This window comes from Heptranchias perlo, chromosome 36 (genome assembly GCF_035084215.1).
Source record: "Heptranchias perlo isolate sHepPer1 chromosome 36, sHepPer1.hap1, whole genome shotgun sequence".
NCBI lineage: Eukaryota > Metazoa > Chordata > Chondrichthyes > Hexanchiformes > Hexanchidae > Heptranchias > Heptranchias perlo.
In genome coordinates, this window is record NC_090360.1 from 1,065,725 (window position 1) to 1,084,582 (window position 18,858).

The following is an 18,858-nucleotide window of genomic DNA, read 5'->3' on the forward strand; positions in this document are numbered from 1 at the left end:
CATTGGACCAATCCCTTTCTTCAAACAGTTAAACACGCTATCTGCTCCACACTGATGCGGTGGGCAGGTTTCCCGATTCCTGGAATGATTGGGAGATGTTGGTCATGTTGGACAGATTGTTTTCTTCAATGATAGTCCCACTGGTCAGGGATGTTCCAGCTCTTGATTCTCTTCCCAGTTGTATATCTTTCTCGACTGTTTGATTCTTAGATCCATTGACAGCCAATTCCAGTCCTTATCCTTATGATCGAGTCACTCCAGCAGTTCATAGCTCTAGCCCTGTTGTGGTCTTTCACTATCTAATTCGCACAATGTACAATGCAGAAGGACCGTGATCTTCAAATCTGGACCATATTGAAACCTTTCATGTGCGAACTCAAGCCCTGAAGCTGCAGTCTGTAGGAATGATTGTCGGGTCCCAGTCACTAGGCGGGATGGCCTGTTCTCTGGTCGAGATGTCTGTCGCAAATATTTCCAGCCCCTAAATCCCATACAGCCCGCCACTCCCCTCGTAGTCTTTTCTTCCCAAAGCATCTTCTCGATTTCTTTCTGACGTAATTCTTTAACCACGGTCCGCCGGAAAATCTCAGAAATTCCCTCGACACCAGGCTTTTCCTGCCCACCCAGTGACACCCAATTCTCCAACACTTGGGCACAACTGCCAAGCGCAGGACCTGTTTCTTCCCACTCCCGTTTATTTACCCGTGTTCATTTATTTTCTTTGATCTTTCCAGCTGAAGCTTCAAATAATTCTCAAATCTTTAACCGGAAGAGCAGAATTTTAAAAATCAGCAAGAGGTAGCAGAGCGGTGGTCTCCGGAGTATGCCCCCTGTCCTCCCCCTTATCCGCAGACGCTGCACTACCCCCATCCCCAAGGAATTTCAAAGATTATTAACCCTGAAATTTCCATGACACTTTACAATAGATTATGCGCAAACCGGCAGATAAACTTTAGATAAATGATGTCTGACTCACGTCAATCCTTCAAACCCTGTATCGGTCAGCCACCAACTGGTTATTAAATTATATTTATAAACCTTTCATTTACTGAAAATTCCTCAAACTCAATGAAAATCTGACTGCAAGACTTTCCTCCCAGATTTTGTGCCTCACACCTTCTGCCCTATCAGACACCCTGATACCCGGACACCCCGATACCCGGACACCCAGCTCTTAAACACTTCGAATGTTGAAAGTACATTTTAAAAACCTGTGATCTTGGTGCTGTACAGATGTCACAAGCATTCGCAAACGGCCTTCTCTGTCACTCACACACACAAATACAAACACTCTCTCACAGACATACACTCACCCAAACACACTCACACAAACACAAACACACTCACCCAAACACTCACAAACACACACACAAACACACTTACCCAAACACACACAAACACACTTACCCAAACACACACAAACACACTTACCCAAACACACACACAAACACACTTACCCAAACACACTCACACAAACACACTTACCCAAACACACTCACAAACACACACACAAACACACTTACCCAAACACACACAAACACACTTACCCAAACACACTCACAAACACACTTACCCAAACACACTCACAAACACACACACAAACACACTTACCCAAACACACACAAACACACTTACCCAAACACACTCACAAACACACTTACCCAAACACACTCACAAACACACACACAAACACACTTACCCAAACACACTCACAAACACACACACAAACACACTTACCCAAACACACTCACAAACACACTCACAAACACACTTACCCAAACACACACAAACATACTTACACAAACACACACAAACACACTCACCCAAACACACACACGAACACACTCACCCATTCACACTCATACAAACACACACAAACACACTCACATAGATACAGCCACGTACACATAAAGACACACACAGAGATCCAGGAACACACTCTCCCTCTCACGCTCATTCACACCTTATTTATGCAGCAAGAGATTTCAGTGTGAAACACGGATCTAATCCATTTCAGCAGCGACCTGACAGCTGCGTTTCCAGATCCCCCCTGCGCCCATCACTCTTTTCTCAAATATTTTCTTCTGTAAATCAAACTTCCGAAACCATCAGCCGCTCCACAATCCTTCCGACAGAAACGATGTGCCACAGGTTTAAAATACAAAGGGAAGGAGAATGATCCCAACTCCCGCCGGCCATTCGCCATCGATCTTTTATGCTCCGCCGTTAACACTTGAAGTCCCTTCATTGTGAACCCAGACCCGACCTCCCGGGAGATAACTGGGGAAGAAAGCCTTCGGGTTCCTTACATTAGAAGCTCGCAGGTTTCCCGGAGAAATTTGACATGAACTGAATCTGCTGGATTCCCAATCACTGTAATCCCCACATCTGGCAGGTCAAAAGCTTCTCTCTCCCCCCCCTCTCTCTCCCCCCTCTCTCTCTCTCATCTCTCTTCATTGTCTATCCCACTTTCACTTTCTCTTTTACTCTTTCGCCCTCTTCTCTTTCCTTTCTCTCTCTCACTCTCTCTGCTCCAATCTCTGCCTTGCTCTTTCTCTTTAATCTGTCTCCATCTCTCTGTTCAGCTGAATATAGACACACATACTCTGCAATCACGTGGCGTAGGGACACCTCCGCAATTTGGATGTTATGTCTGTGAGGTTGTGGCAGGGAGCGCTGGCTCCGCGCTCTTTGGGTTTTCTTCTTGCCATCCTCTCCCCCAGCCTGTTTTGTTCGGGTTATTAATGATCGCAGTCGTATTGTGTGTGTCTGTGTGTGTGTCTGTGTCTGGGGGTGGGGGGGGGGGGGAGGTGAAGGAGTTGCCCGGAGCCGGCTGTCCAGCAAAACCGGAGCCGGCTGATGCGCAAAGGAAAAAATGGAAGTTCTACCACTCTGCTTCTTAGCCGTCTTGTCTTGGATTTTTGGCAGCGATTTAGTGCGAGCAGACTCCATCATCCACATCGGTAAGAACCCGCCGAAAGGGAAGGGATGTCTATGTTTTGAATGAATTGATGGGTTGTGATGGTGAGAGGAGTGGGGGTAAGAAAGGGAGGAAAAAGCAGCGGCTCCATCCCCACCTCCGGCCAGGGACCGCCGGGCGAGGACCGCCCGGCCAGGCTCGGTCTGAACGGGAAAGATCTCGGATCCCAGCTCAACCTTCAGGGAATGAGCCGCAGCGGGATGGGAGCGGGGCAACGAGCCCTGCACCCCGGCGGCAAGTGCTGGAATGTAGCCGGCCGCTTCTGCCCGCGAATCGGAGGAGCGTCCCCCGGAATCGAAGATAAAAACCCAACAAACTTTCTGCCCCCACCCCCCCCAACACCCTCCCGTCTCCTTGGTTCAAATCTGTGTCTAATTGAACCGCAGTGACGGCTCGGACATGGAAGGAGTGTTGAGACAGCGGCGGGTGGGGACTGGTCTCCGTGGAATCACAACATAAAAGTTTGAGCTGATCCCCGGCCCAATCCCTCTTCCCCAGGCCCATCCCCCCATGACCCAATCCCTCTTCCCCAGGCCCATCCCCCCATGACCCAATCCCTCTTCCCCAGGCCCATCCCCCCATGACCCAATCCCTCTTCCCCAGGCCCATCCCCCCATGACCCAATCCCTCTTCCCCAGGCCCATCCCCCCATGACCCAATCCCTCTTCCCCAGGCCCATCCCCCCATGACCCAATCCCTCTTCCCCAGGCCCATCCCCCCATGACCCAATCCCTCTTCCCCAGGCCCATCCCCCCATGATCCAATCCCTCTTCCCCAGGCCCATCCCCCCATGATCCAATCCCTCTTCCCCAGGCCCATCCCCCCATGATCCAATCCCTCTACCCGCCTCATTCCCCCTTGACCCAATCCCTCTTCCCCAGGCCCATCCCCCCATGACCCAATCCCTCTACCCGCCTCATTCCCCCTTGAACCAATCCCTCTACCCGCCTCATTCCCCCATGACCCAATCCCTCTACCTGCCTCATTCCCCCATGACCCAATCCCTCTACCTGCCTCATTCCCCCATGACCCAATCCCTCTACCTGCCTCATTCCCCCATGACCCAATCCCTCTACCCGCCTCATTCCCCCATGACCCAATCCCTCTACCTGCCTCATTCCCCCATGACCCAATCCCTCTACCTGCCTCATTCCCCCATGACCCAATCCCTCTACCTGCCTCATTCCCCCATGACCCAATCCCTCTACCTGCCTCATTCCCCCATGACCCAATCCCTCTACCTGCCTCATTCCCCCATGACCCAATCCCTCTACCCGCCTCATTCCCCCTTGGCCCAGTCCCTCTACCCTGCTCTATTCCCCCTTGGCCCAATCCCTCTACCCGCCTCATTCCCCCATGACCCAGTCCCTCTACCCGCCTCATTCCCCCATGACCCAATCCCTCTACCTGCCTCATTCCCCCATGACCCAATCCCTTTACCCGCCTCATTCCCCCATGACCCAATCCCTCTACCTGCCTCATTCCCCCATGACCCAATCCCTCTACCTGCCTCATTCCCCCATGACCCAATCCCTCTACCTGCCTCATTCCCCCATGACCCAATCCCTCTACCTGCCTCATTCCCCCATGACCCAATCCCTCTACCCGCCTCATTCCCCCTTGGCCCAGTCCCTCTACCCTGCTCTATTCCCCCTTGGCCCAATCCCTCTACCTGCCTCATTCCCCCATGACCCAGTCCCTCTACCCGCCTCATTCCCCCATGACCCAATCCCTCTACCCGCGACATCCCCCATGACCCAATCCTTCTACCCTGCTCTATTCCCCTTGGCCTAATCTCCCTTCCGCCGCAGTAGAATTCCTCTCCATCCTTGTAGGGTTCGCGGCCCTTCGCCCCGTCATGCAACTGTTGGTCCACAACCTATTCTTTCCTCATGGAGAGTAAAAAAGCAGGAGTCTCCAGATCGGCTCTGCCAAAGATTGGTGAATCGACCTGTAGCATGCAGCCCTGAGCCCGGTGATTTACAGTGTGATTGTGCTGATTTAGAGAGCGTGAAACCAAGCAGCTCACGGGATAACATTTATAAAGGAACCAGACTCAGTCCTGCCCACTTTCAGCGGCCCTTGGGGAGGTGGGAGGGTGGGATATCCTGTCAGACACAGACTTGGGGAGACGGAAGGGTGGGATATCCTGTCAGACATAGACTTGGGGAGGCGGGAGGGTGGGATATCCTGTCAGACATAGACTTGGGGAGGCGGGAGGGTGGGATATCCTGTCAGACATAGACTTGGGGAGACGGAAGGGTGGGATATCCTGTCAGACATAGACTTGGGGAGGCGGGAGGGTGGGATATCCTGTCAGACATAGACTTGGGGAGGCGGGAGGGTGGGATATCCTGTCAGACATAGACTTGGGGAGGCGGGAGGGTGGGATATCCTGTCAGACATAGACTTGGGGAGACGGAAGGGTGGGATATCCTGTCAGACATAGACTTGGGGAGGCGGGAGGGTGGGATATCCTGTCAGACATAGACTTGGGGAGACGGAAGGGTGGGATATCCTGTCAGACATAGACTTGGGGAGATGGGCAATATATAATGACGACTAGTACATCAAACAACTGGATTTAATGTTGCACTCCCCTACGCCTTGCAGTGCCTGGTTTAGGGCTCTAGCTCGGAATGGATTAGGCACCTGTACACTGTGAGCAGTTTGGGCTTTGGATGGGGAGCGCGGCGCATCCTGGCAGGCTGCAGACAGGCGGATGTAGAGCTCAGGCTGTTGGATTTCCCTTGTCTGTGCCTTGAATTCCCCATTTTATCCAACCGCCGTCTGAATGGAGACAGGACCGAACGGCTCACCTCGAACAAAGAGAAGGGATGGCAATAAAACATTTCATTATGTCTCGGCAGTTTTACACTAAAAATTGTCGTTCCTTAAATATTAACAGTGACAAGTCGTTCACCAGCGATCAGACACAGCGAGGATGTACAGCGCTGAGAATATAATGATGTTTTACTTGTCAGTGAATGCTGACTGATTCCCGGAATCCGCGCACCGTGTGCACCGAGCGGCCTCCGGTTCAGGGACCCTGCCCCAGCTTCCGTTTGCAGGCCCATGAATGAAGATTTCCGAGAGTCAAATAATGTACAAACACATAACTCCATCTCTGGCTGTTAGTTGTGGAATTAAATCCCTTAATACATTTTTTGTTGCACTAATTGCACGTTTTGCCACATCTCTAGTCCGAAGTTACAATTCTGGCGCCTTTCTACATCGTGTATTGTACGTGCCTGGACTCCACTGGACCCTGCTATACAGGCCTGGACTGCACTGAACCCTGGTACACAGACCTGGACTGCACTGGACCCTGCTATACATGCCTGGACTGCACTGGACCCTGCTATACAGGCCTGGACTGCACTGGACCCTGCTCTACAGGCCTGGACTGCACTGGACCCTGCTATACATGCCTGGACTGCACTGGACCCTGCTATACAGGCCTGGACTGTACTGGACCCTGCTATACAGGCCTGGACTGCACTGGACCCTGCTATACATGCCTGGACTGTACTGGACCCTGCTATACAGGCCTGGACTGCACTGGACCCTGCTACACAGACCTGGACTGCACTGGACCTTGCTGTACATGCCTGGACTACACTGGACCCTGCTATACAGGCCTGGACTGCACTGGACCCTGCTCTACATGCCTTGGCTGCACTAGACCCTGCTACACAGACCTGGACTGCATTGGACCCTGCTCTACATGCCTTGGCTGCACTGGACCCTGCTATACAGGCCTGGACTGCACGGGACCTTGCTACGCAGGCCTGGACTGTACAGGACACTGCTATACATGCCTGGACTGCAGTGGACCCTGCTATACATGCTTGGACCACATTGGACCCTGCTATCAGGCCTGGACTGTACTGGACCCTGCTATAGTGGTCTGGACTGTGCAGGACCCTGCTATACAGGACTGAAATGTACAGGACCCTACTATACAGGACTGAAATGTACAGGATCCTGCTATACTGGCCTGGACTGTGCAGGACCCTGATATACAGGCCTGAAATGTACAGGACCCTGCAATACAGGCCTGGACTGCACAGGACCCTGCTATACATGTCTGGACTGCACTGGACTCTGCTCAACAGGGCTCTGCTATACAGAGCTGGAGTGTACAGGACCCTGTTATACAAGCCTGGACTGTACAGGACCCTGCTATACAGAGCTGGACTGTACAGGACCCTGCTATACAGGGCTCTGCTATGTACAGGACCCTGAAATACCGAGTTATACTGTACAGGGTTGTACTGTAACCAGTTGCTCTGGTCTGTAATTATTTTCCTTATTTCTTTTAATCAAAAGTTAAAGCACGGGTAGCTATTTTATTCGTCCTTTAAATATTTTCATATCAAGACAGTTTCTCGGAAATGCTAATCTTATGTAGGTGGGGATTCCTACTGAGATTAAACTGGTGCAGCAAACCTCAGGGAGCGGACCTTGAATGTAACGTCATCAAACCACTGGGCCCTGGGACCTCCCACTCTCAAAGTTCTGTTTAAAATAAATTAATTTCTAAACAATCTCGCCGCTGCAGTGCATTCAGAGTGATTCGTTTACATGTTCATTAAACTGCATCAATCTCCATACTAACCACTTGATGTGTTAATGTTAGTATTTCATGGTTTTCTTTTAAAATATCAAGTTCTTTCTCTTGCTGTAAGTCTACAAGGGTGGGGTGGGAAGCCAGTATTGGACGCTGTCTCCCCAGGGTGTTGAGCACAGTCCCGCTGGGCGGACAGCTCCCTGGTGCTGAAATTATTCTCAATAACTGTTTAGGGCTCGGGGATCCCGACGCATTGCTCGCACTCCTGCATTTTCCGCTTAAGCTGCTTTAATTCCCCAGAACAAAGGCTGTAATAAATATGAAGCTGCCGACTCTCCCTCTTTAGCTCTTTCCCCTTCTCTTTCGCAGGTGCAATTTTTGAAGAGAGTGCTGCAAAGGACGATGAAGTTTTCCAGCTGGCAGTCTCTGATCTTAGTCTCAATGACGAAATTTTACAAAGCGAAAAAATAACCTATTCCATCAAATTCGTTGAGGCGAATAATCCCTTTCAGACGGTGCAGGAAGGTAAGTGGATTAAAACGAATAAAATTAAACCCAGAACACCCACTGCTCATCTCACCTTATGTACCGGGGCCAAATTCCAACTCCAAGCTTTTAATTCTTTTCACCTCTCTCTCTTGCTCATTATCCACTGAAACTGATCTAAAAATATTCCCAAGTAAACATCTGTCTGGCGACCTCTTTAGTTGTTGTGCTGGGGGACTCGCCAGTCTCCGCTGGTGCCCAGCACTTGCCGGAGGTCGGCGCTGTTTGATAAGGAATGAAGGAGCAGGTTGACAGAGTGGGTTCTGTTTATTCATTGATGGGCAGGGGGTTGGGGGGAATTGCAGAACGAATGCTCTGCCTGCTTTGTGTCTTCAGATATTTCCACTCAATGATGCTGACAGTATTTCCAAACTTGGCTCTTCAGGCCTGTAATAGGAAGTGTCCCCAGGGGACAGTTTGTGACCAGGAAGGGCCGTGTGAGGTTTCTGTCAGCAAACACTGTGTGCAAATGGATCTGACGCTTTTTTCAGTTCCAGATCCGTCAGAGCCAGCTGGATTACTGCACACGTCAGACTGTGCTGTTTCTACTGGTTTTGTTCAAGAAATTGCTGCATTGAATTCAAATTAGTAACCCGGAAGAAGGCTTTTATTGTTTATTTTTATCCGTTTTCACGTAATTAATGTAACTGTAGTTTTCATCTTTACGATTATTTACACCTGTGGCTGAGAGGGCATTTCACCTGCTCGCCGTCATTCCCTACTCTGAGGTGAGCCACCAGGAAGCACTAGAGAGCAGCTGGCAGAAGGTTCTCCCTGGATTCCCACTCCCTCCCTCCATCCAGTTGATGGGAGGAGCACGTGCTCTGCTCAGTGTCTTCCCAGGGTAATGTGGAGAGACTGGGAAGTGAACACTGAAGGCAACTACATCCAACACTTCTCACAAATGGTAGATTTTCAGTAAATGGATTATTTTTATGCAACATTTGTCACGTGTGTATGGATGTAACATGGGTGTTTATTAGTATTTGGTATTTTGGGTGCATTTACCTTGCTGGGTTTGGTGCGACACACATTTTCTGATTGCTTGGTAAATATTGCAATGCTGTTTAGTGTGTCAGTGCTGTAACTGCAATAACACAAGCACATTTGCATGATGCCATTCAGGAAAAAATAGTTGTGGTAGTGTCTGAGTTAGCAGAACCAGCTGAGTGTGGACTGCAGCTACGTAACAAAAAGTTGTTGTATAAAAATAGATGGATTCGCAATGGGTGGAGACAAGCATTGTTAAGATAGTGATTGGTTTCATGTGTTTTTAAGGATAGTTGCAGTTGGAAGAGTTAACTGTCAGGTAAGATCTGGCCATATTGGACCTAATTTATTGTATGTATTGGCTAAAGGAATCTATCCAAGGTTAGATTGTATATGACAGCCCATCCCTGAAAATATTGCTTATTTAATCTCCCAAAGGTAGGGGAGTCTATAACGAGGGGGCACAGATTTAAGGTGAGAGGGGAGAGATACAAAAGGGTCCACAGGGGCAATTTTTTCACTCAAAGGGTGGTGAGTGTCTGGAACGAGCTGCCAGAGGCAGTAGTAGAGGCGGGTACAATTTTGCCTTTTAAAAAGCATTTGGACAGTTACATGGGTAAGATGGGTATAGAGGGATATGGGCCAAGTGCAGGCAATTGGGACTAGCTTAGTGGTATAAACTGGGCGACATGGACATGTTGTGCCGAAGGGCCTGTTTCCATGTTGTAAACTTCTATGATTCTATGATTCTAAGATAAGAGAGAGGCCATTTGGCCCATCTGGCTCATCCTTCCTACTGTCCCACCATTGTAGCACCTAACTGGGCCTTGAGTGATTCCAGACTTTCTGTCTCCACCACTCTGCCCCGGAGCCTACTCCAGGGATTAATCACTGTATATGAGGAAGTGCTTCCTGACATCAGTCTCGAACTTGCCTTTTACTGGTTTATACCTCAGTCTCATTATGCTGCAATCATGCTTTAATTTCAAATTATATTCCTATTGTGTCTATTTCTTAACAGTGAAATGAGAATTGTTTTTTTAAACTGACTCAGCACACGTGTTGCATTGTTTCAGAAATTGCATCAATACACTGTGACACGAAGCTGTACCTTAGCACCAACCTTACGTGATGGGATTAGTGTGGAGTTTGTGAGGAAACCAGACCAATAAATTTGAACAACAGAGGATATTGATGGTGTTGATTTCAATATGAGTCTTATCTTAATTGAAACTTGAACTATAGTGTATCCCTTTCATTGTATGACGGACAAGCCCATATCTAGAGATATTTAATATAAGACTTTAGGAACAGACCCTTTTACTCAGTCAGCCTAGATAGTTGTTGCATTGCAAAGGTGATAACTATCCTTTGCAGATATGAGAGAATCAAGTCTTGAAATGCTGCTCGGTTCAGGGGGATCCACTTGCTAACACACATTATGTGCAGGAATATAGGATTGTGGTTTCAGTTTAGAGAGGTCCATCCATGGACTTTCACTCTCTTCATGGTTGAACAAATCCTCAATTTCACCTATGTCATCCAGCTCCCACACAGTGCTTATTAATGGTAAAATTAGGTAATGTAATATTTGATACCAATTTGCCATTATTATAATTTTTACAAAGTATTTACTATTATTATTTAATTTAAGAATTGGAATGAGTGACTTACTTCTTCATCAGAGTGAGTAAAACAGAGTGACCCAAGTGAGAGGAGAAGGGGTGGATGGGGGGGTGGGGTTGCAGTGAGAAGAGGCGGGATTCGTTGGCAAAGCATGGTGCAGGGCAACTGTCATGGTCATCACAACTTTACTGTGAGCAACAGTACATCACCAATTTTCACCGTGTACGTTCTAAGGTGGAATTGTTGCAGGAAAACTACCCTAAAAAGTACACTTTTAAATGATGTAGGACCAGAAGTTAAAAGAATATAATAGTCGATTTGATTAAAAGCAATTGTAAGGAACATCTGAGGGCTTCTCCTTCATTTAATAATGATTGAAGAGTCCCTAGTTTGTGGTAGTGGTTTGAGGTGACACCTCAAGGCCTGTTTGTCTCCATTTATCTTGATGGACATTTCCATGTGGCACCTCTGACCAAAGGAACTCATTTAATTCACAAATAACCATTGTCTTCTCCCACTAATGAGCTGTGCAAATTTTCTCACTGGTTCCTGTTGTGTACTTTATTTATAGAAGAGGTTTGGGAATAAATTTTCACTAATCTCTTGGGGAGACACTAATACTGTGTACAGTTCTGGTCACCCTATTATAGAAAGGATATTATTAAACTAGAAAGAGTGCAGAAAAGATTTACTAGGATGCTACCGGGACTTGATGGTTTGACTTATAGGGAGAGGTTAGACAGACTGGGACTTTTTTCCCTGGAGAGTAGGAGGTTTAGGGGTGATCTTATAGAAGTCTATAAAATAATGAGGGGCATAGATAAGGTAGATAGTCAAAATCTTTTCCCAAAGGTCGGGGAGTGTATAACGAGGGGGCATAGATTTAAGGTGAGAGGGGAGAGATACAAAAGGGTCCAGGGGGCAATTTTTTCACTCAAAGGGTGGTGAGTGTCTGGAACGAGCTGCCAGAGGCAGTAGTAGAGGCGGGTACAATTTTTTCTTTTAAAAAGCATTTGGACAGTTACATGGGTAAGATGGGTATAGAGGGATATGGGCCAAGTGCAGGCAATTGGGACTAGCTTAGTGGTATAAACTGGGTGACATGGACATGTTGTGCCGAAGGGCCTGTTTCCATGTTGTAACTTCTGTGATTCTGTGATTCTGTGATTCTTCTCTTAGAATTTTATTGATTTTGAAAATTTAGGTTGCATGTGATCATTAAAGGAGCCAAGAGACTTTAATTCTCTCAACGATTTGGCACACCTTTTTACAGCAGCTTTGTATTGTCTTCCATGTGTCAGTGCATCACATAGAAACATAGAAAATAGGAGCAGGAGTAGGCCATTTGGCCCTTTGAGCCTGCTCCGCCATTCAAAATGATCATGGCTGATCCTCTATCTCAATACCATATTCCCGTTCTTTCCCCATACCCTTTGATGCCTTATGTGTCTAGAAATCTATCTAGCTCCTTCATAAATATATTCAGTGACTTGGCCTCCACAATCTTCTGTGGTAGAGAATTCCACAGGTTCACCACCCTCTGAGTGAATAAATTTCTCCTCATCTCAGTCCTAAATGTCCTACCCCGTATCCTGAGACTGTGACCCCTCGTTCTGGAACCCCCAGCCAGGGGAAACATCTTCCCTGACTCTTTGTTCATGTGTGCAATAATTAAGGAATGAATGCAACCAATCTTTGCATCCAACTTGACTCGATGTGAGCTGAAGTGAAAGCTATGACGATGACCCTGAATGGTACTGTGAGCTGGGTGTGAGATGCAGATAGGCCAGATTGCTCCACTCCAAACTGCTCATCCCTGCCATATCTTCAGGAGGCAGCCCTGGCAGTTGGCGGTTTGTGCCCATGGTTCTCTGAATATTAATTATGTCACTAGTGCCGTATCGGGGTCATCTGCTTTTCCACAGAGAAGAGTGGAGGACGAGCGAGTCCTCCCTCAGCTACTGCCAAGCATTTCCAGTGGCTGGTTTCAGAGCAGCATTGGTGCAGATGCTGCCAATGTGCTCTGTCAGACATTGACAGCACAGGGCACATGGAGAGATTATTGACAAGCAAGAAAAACATTTTAAAAAGGAAGTTTTACCCAGTGGAGATCAGAGAGTGTGGCAGTGTACTGGCATCATGGGAAGAAGTCTGCAGATATCATTAATTCAGGTGGTTTGGGAATGTTTTGCTCACTTAGGCAGGGAGGTGGAGAGAATTCAGATAAATGATGGCAGTCTGGGACTGCATTGGGAATGTCCTAGCTGGGAAAGATGCAGATAAAAAAGTTTATATAGTATATCTGCACAGAACTACCTAGCTTGGGCACAAACAGGGACTCGTGGGCTTTACTGTGTCTCTGAAACTTTGGCAAACTCAGAAAGTTTCCAGGAAATGTGAGGCTACAGCACAAAAAAAAAGACTTTCAGGTTTGGATGTAATTCAGCAGCTTGCTCAGAGAGCTCATGAGGGAGAAAGCAAATGGATCCTCAATGAAGAACTGAGTGATGTAGTATGTCTTTGAAACTCTGGAGCATGCATGTAAATCCAGGGCAGGCTGATGGGCTAAAAGACTCCTCTCTTGGCTGGTTGCAGGAGTCCTAAGTGAAATGGGTTTGGAGCAGTCTTACATCAGTTTTTAGCAGGTATGGGTTCACATCGCAAAATCGCCCACAATTGAATCCCAACTGGTACAAAGTTTACAGTTTCCCTCCAAGCTTCCATAAGGATAGATAGTGTGAGAAATGTGAGCAATGTGAGAAATTAAATGTCACACACACTCTTACAATAAGAGTGCTGTTGTGATCTTGATGTTGAGATGCATTTTATGGGTGGATTAGAGAAAGAGTTTCACCCAATTCAAACCCATCCTTTATCTGACCCGGGAGGAGTTTATGCTGACAATGGGTGACATAACTGGAAAAATATCCACATTCTCCACACTGGCACTCTTCAGTTAGATGAAGAGTAAAATTCAACCAAAAATATTATTTCTACTTTAAAAAAATAAGCCCATCACATTTATAAACTTGCATGTTAAACCTAGATACCTTGGTGTCCTGTTTGACTCAGAACAGAACTTCAAGCCACATATCTAATCCATTGTCAAGACTATCTCCTTCCATCTCTGGAATATGACCTGCATATGTCCTGACCTCACCCACACCACTGCCAAAGTCCTCATTCACACCTTCATCATCTGAAGACTCAATTTCTCCAATGGCCTCCACAGTTCTATCCCACTCATCCAGATCTCTGCAGCCCATATCCTATTCCACACATACCTGTCGCCATGGGCCTCCACTGGCTCTTGATCCTGTAGTGCATCAAATTTAAAAACCTCAAGCTTGTCTTCAAATCCCTCCAAGGGGTTGTTCCATCTTCTTCTACAATCTTCTTCTGGCCTAAGTCCCGACTCTGATCTTTCATTCATCACTCACTCACTCGCTCCCCCCTCCCTCCACCATGGCAGCAGAGCCTGCAGGTTCTACATTTCTGCATTCCCCAACTCTTTCCCTAATCTCTCCCTTGCTACTTTTCTCTCCCTCTTCAAAAGCCTCCTCAAAGCCTCCCTCTTTCACTGCCATCAATAAGTTCCTCTAACTTCTCCCCTACTTCCTGCTCAGCATCCTCCATTCTTTCTGCAAACCACTGTGGGATTTTTTGTTTTGTGAAAGGTGCTATATAAATGTAAGATGTTGTTGTTGACTGTGTTCCAACAATAGCTTCCTGTTAAATGCCTTGGATCTCACTCCCACTGTTCATTGTTTGTTAGCTTGTGGTGATTACCATATTATTTCCATCACACAATATTGGTTTGATTTAATGGATTCAGTTGAAGTCAGGAGGATGATATTTCTGCAGTATTCTTATTACATTCTGGATACTACATTATTTAATGTCACACAAAAGAACCGATTAAGCAGATGCTGAAATTCACTTGCCTTGGCTGCTAAGACAGTCCCAGTACCAGGCAGGCTATCATTAAGCTTTTACATTCCGTGATATTTGGCTTTCGAAAGGAAAACTGTAGGCCGATAGCCTTAATATATCCAGCAAAACACAATGAGAGTGACAGTGTCTTCCTACTCAGATAATAGGACACAGAATAAATCTTTATTTTTAAAGTTCAAATTTACTGTGTTTTTGGTGTTCTGGAGATTGTTGCTGTCACATTAATGTGTGCAAGGAATAATCAGATAGTAAATTGGTGTCAGAAAGGAATACTTCACCCACAGTACTAAAACTGATGCTCTCCCCTAGTATTCGAAGAGTAGGAAGCTTTGAAATCACATGTAAACCTTACCCCGTGGAGTGGAAAAAGCAGTGGGAAACATTTTGAGTGAGGGTGCGGCTTTATTTGTTCTTTGTCAAAACGTTTCAAGAGCTTGGGATGAATAAATATTATTTGGCCCATCAAGTCTGCTGCTTCCTCACGCTGTGCTTGACTTCTTCAATCGTGGACTTCCCCTCCCCCCAAGATCCTTGTACTCCCCTCATAACGCTTAGGTGAATCAAACAGATCAATGAATATAGAATCATAGAGCACAGAAGGAGGCCATTCAGCCCATCATGAAAGAGCTATCCAATTAATCCCACTTCCCTGCTCTTGTCCCCATAGCCCTGAAAATTTTTCCCTTCAAGTATACATCCAATTCCCCTTTGAAAGTTACTATTGAATCTGCTTCCACCGCCCTTTCAGGCAGCGCATTCCAGATCACAACAACTCGCTGCGTAAAAACATTGCTCTTCATTTCCCCCCTGGTTCTTTTTCTAATTATCTTAAATCTGTGTCCTCTGATTACCGATCATCCTGCCAGTGGAATCAGTTTCTCCCTATCTACTTGATCAAAACCCGTATGATTTTCAACCCCTCTATTAAATCTCCCCTTGACCTTCTCTGCTCTAAGGAGAACAATCCCACGTAACTGAAGTCCCTCATCCCTGGTACCATTCCAGTAAATCTCCTCTGCACGCTCTCCAAGGCCAACATCCACACATGCATATTGTCACTGGACAGTGTTCAGGAGCTGGAGCCCTGGCTGATACATTTCCTCTGTCTGGCTGATACTTTTCGTTGGAACATTAGGAACAGGAGTAGGCAATTTAGCACCTTGAGCCTGCTCTGCCATTCAATCAGATGATTGCTGATTTGTACCTCAACTCCATTTACCCGCCTTAGCTCCATATCCCTTGATGCCCTACCTAACAAAAATCTAGCGATCTCAGTCTTGAAAGTTCCAATTGTCCCAGGATCTACAGCCTTTTGGGGAAGAGAGTTCCAGATTTCCACTACCCTTTGTGTGAAAAAGTACTTCCTGATTTCGCTCCTAAATGGCCTAGCTCTAATTTTAAGATGATGTCCCCTTGTTCTTGATTCCCACATCAGAGGAAATAGTTTCTTGATATCCACTCTATCAAACCCTTTTAACATTTTAAACACCTTGATCAGATCACTCCTCAGTATTCTGAACTCAAGGAAATACAAGCCATATTTATGCAACATGAGGGTACGGTAGCATAGTGGTTATGTTACTGGGCGAGTAATCCAGAGGCCTGGACTAAAATCCAGAGTCATGAGTTCAAATCCTGCCACGGCAGCTGGCGAATTTAAATTCAATTAATTAATTAAATTCAATTAATTAAATAAAAATCTGGAATTAAAATACTAGTATCAGTAATGATGGCCATGAAACGACCGGATTGTCGTAAAAACCCATCTGGTTCACTAATGTCCTTCAGGGAAGGAAGCCTGCCGCCCTTACCCGGTCTGGACTAATTGTGACTCCAGACCCACAGCAATGTGGTTGATTCTTAATTGCCCTCTGAAATGGCCTAGCAAGCCACTCAGTTGTAAAATCTCGCTACGAAAAGTCATAATAAGAATAAAACCGGACGGACCACTAGGCACCGGACACGACAACGGCAAAACACCAAGCCCAGTCGACCCTGCAAGGTCCTCCTTACTAACATCTGGGGACTTGTGCCAAAATTGGGAGAGCTGTCCCACAGATGAGTCAAGCAACAGCCTGACACAGCCATACTCACAGAATCATATCTTTCAGCCAACGTCCCAGACTCTTCCATCACCATCCCTGGGTATGTCCTGTCCCACCGGCAGGACAGACCCACCAGAGGTGGCGGTACAGTGATATACAGTCAGGAGGGAGTGGTCCTGGGAGTCCTCAACATTGACTCTGGACCCCATGAAATCTCATGGCATCAGGTCAAACATGGGCAAGGAAACCTCCTGCTGATTACCACCTACCGTCCTCCCTCAGCTGATGAATCAGTCCTCCTCCATGTTGAACACCACTTGGAGGAAGCACTGAGGGTAGCAAGGGCACAAAATGTACTCTGGGTGGGGGACTTCAATGTCCATCACCAAGAGTGGCTCGGTAGCACCACTACTGACCGAGCTGGCCGAGTCCTGAAGGACATAGCTGCTAGACTGGGCCTGCGGCAGGTGGTGAGCGAACCAACACGAGGGAAAAACTTACTTGACCTCGTCCTCACCAATCTACCTGTCGCAAATGCATCTGTCCATGACAGTATTGGTAGGAGTGACCACCGCACAGTCCTCGTGGAGATTAAATCCCGTCTTCGCACTGAGGACACCATCCAACGTGTTGTGTGGCACTACCACCGTGCTAAATGGGATAGATTCAGAACAGATCTAGCAGCTCAAAACTGGGCATCCATGAGGCGCTGTGGGCCATCAGCAGCAGCAGAATTGTATTCCAGCACAATCTGTAACCTCATTGCCCAGCATATTCCTCACTCTACCATTACCAACAAGCCAAGGGATCAACCCTGGTTCAATGAGGACTGTAGAAGAGCATGCCAGGAGCAGCACCAGGCGTACCTAAAAATGAGGTGCCAACCTGGTGAAGCTACAACTCAGGACTACATGCATGCTAAACAGCGGAAGCAACATGCTATAGACAGAGCTAAGCGATTCCACAACCAACGGATCAGATCAAAGCTCTGCAGTCCTGCCACATCCAGTCGTGAATGGTGGTGGACAATTAAACAACTAACGGGAGGAGGAGGCTCTGCAAACATCCCCATTCTCAATGATGGCGGAGTCCAGCACGTGAGTGCAAAAGACAAGGCTGACGCGTTTGCAACCATCTTCAGCCAGAAGTGCCGAGTGGATAATCCATCTCAGCCTCCTCCCGATATCCCCACCATCACGGAAGCCAGTCTTCGGCCAATTCGATTCACTCCACGTGATATCAAGAAACGGCTGAGTGCACTGGATACAGCAAAGGCTATGGGCCCTGACAACATCCCAGCTGTAGTGCTGAAGACTTGTGCTCCAGAACTAGCTGCGCCTCTAGCCAAGCTGTTCCAGTACAGCTACAACACTGGCATCCACCCGACAATGTGGAAAATTGCCCAGGTATGTCCTGTCCACAAAAAGCAGGACAAATCGAATCTGGCCAATTACCGCCCCATCAGTCTACTCTCAATCATCAGCAAAGTGATGGAAGGTGTCGTCGACAGTGCTATCAAGCGGCACTTACTCACCAATAACCTGCTCACCGATGCTCAGTTTGGGTTCCGCCAGGACCACTCGGCTCCAGACCTCATTACAGCCTTGGTCCAAACATGGACAAAAGAGCTGAATTCCAGAGGTGAGGTGAGAGTGACTGCCCTTAACATCAAGGCAGCATTTGACCGAGTGTGGCACTAAGGAGCCCGAGTAAAATTGAAGTCAATGGGAATCAGGGGGAAAACTCTCCAGTGGCTGGAGTCATACCTAGCACAAAGGAAGATGGTAGTGGTTGTTGGAGGCCAATCATCTCAGCCCCAGGGCATTGCTGCAGGAGTTCCTCAGGGCAGTGTCCTAGGCCCAACCATCTTCAGCTGCTTCATCAATGACCTTCCCTCCATCATAAGGTCAGAAATGGGGATGTTCGCTGATGACTGCACAGTGTTCAGTTCCATTCGCAACCCCTCAGATAATGAAGCAGTCCGAGCCTGCATACAGCAAGACCTGGACAAAATCCAGGCTTGGGCTAATAAGTGGCAAGTAACATTCGCGCCAGATAAGTGCCAGGCAATGACCATCTCCAACAAGAGAGAGTCTAACCACCTCCCCTTGACATTCAACGGCATTACCATCGCCGAATCCCCC

At 47.4% G+C, this 18,858-nt stretch overlaps 1 protein-coding gene across 1 annotated transcript in view; it reads left to right on the forward strand.

Moving 5' to 3' along the window:
- The first annotated feature begins 2,852 nt into the window (after nucleotides 1–2,852).
- The window catches only part of LOC137303909 (glutamate receptor ionotropic, delta-1-like), a 599,178-nt gene continuing 583,172 nt past the window's right edge, over nucleotides 2,853–18,858 (forward strand). Inside the window, exons 1-2 of the mRNA XM_067972322.1 lie at nucleotides 2,853–2,963; nucleotides 7,923–8,078. Of these exons, the coding sequence (XP_067828423.1) occupies nucleotides 2,876–2,963; nucleotides 7,923–8,078 (244 nt within the window). The 5' untranslated portion in view covers nucleotides 2,853–2,875. The remainder of the gene's footprint in view (nucleotides 2,964–7,922; nucleotides 8,079–18,858) is intronic.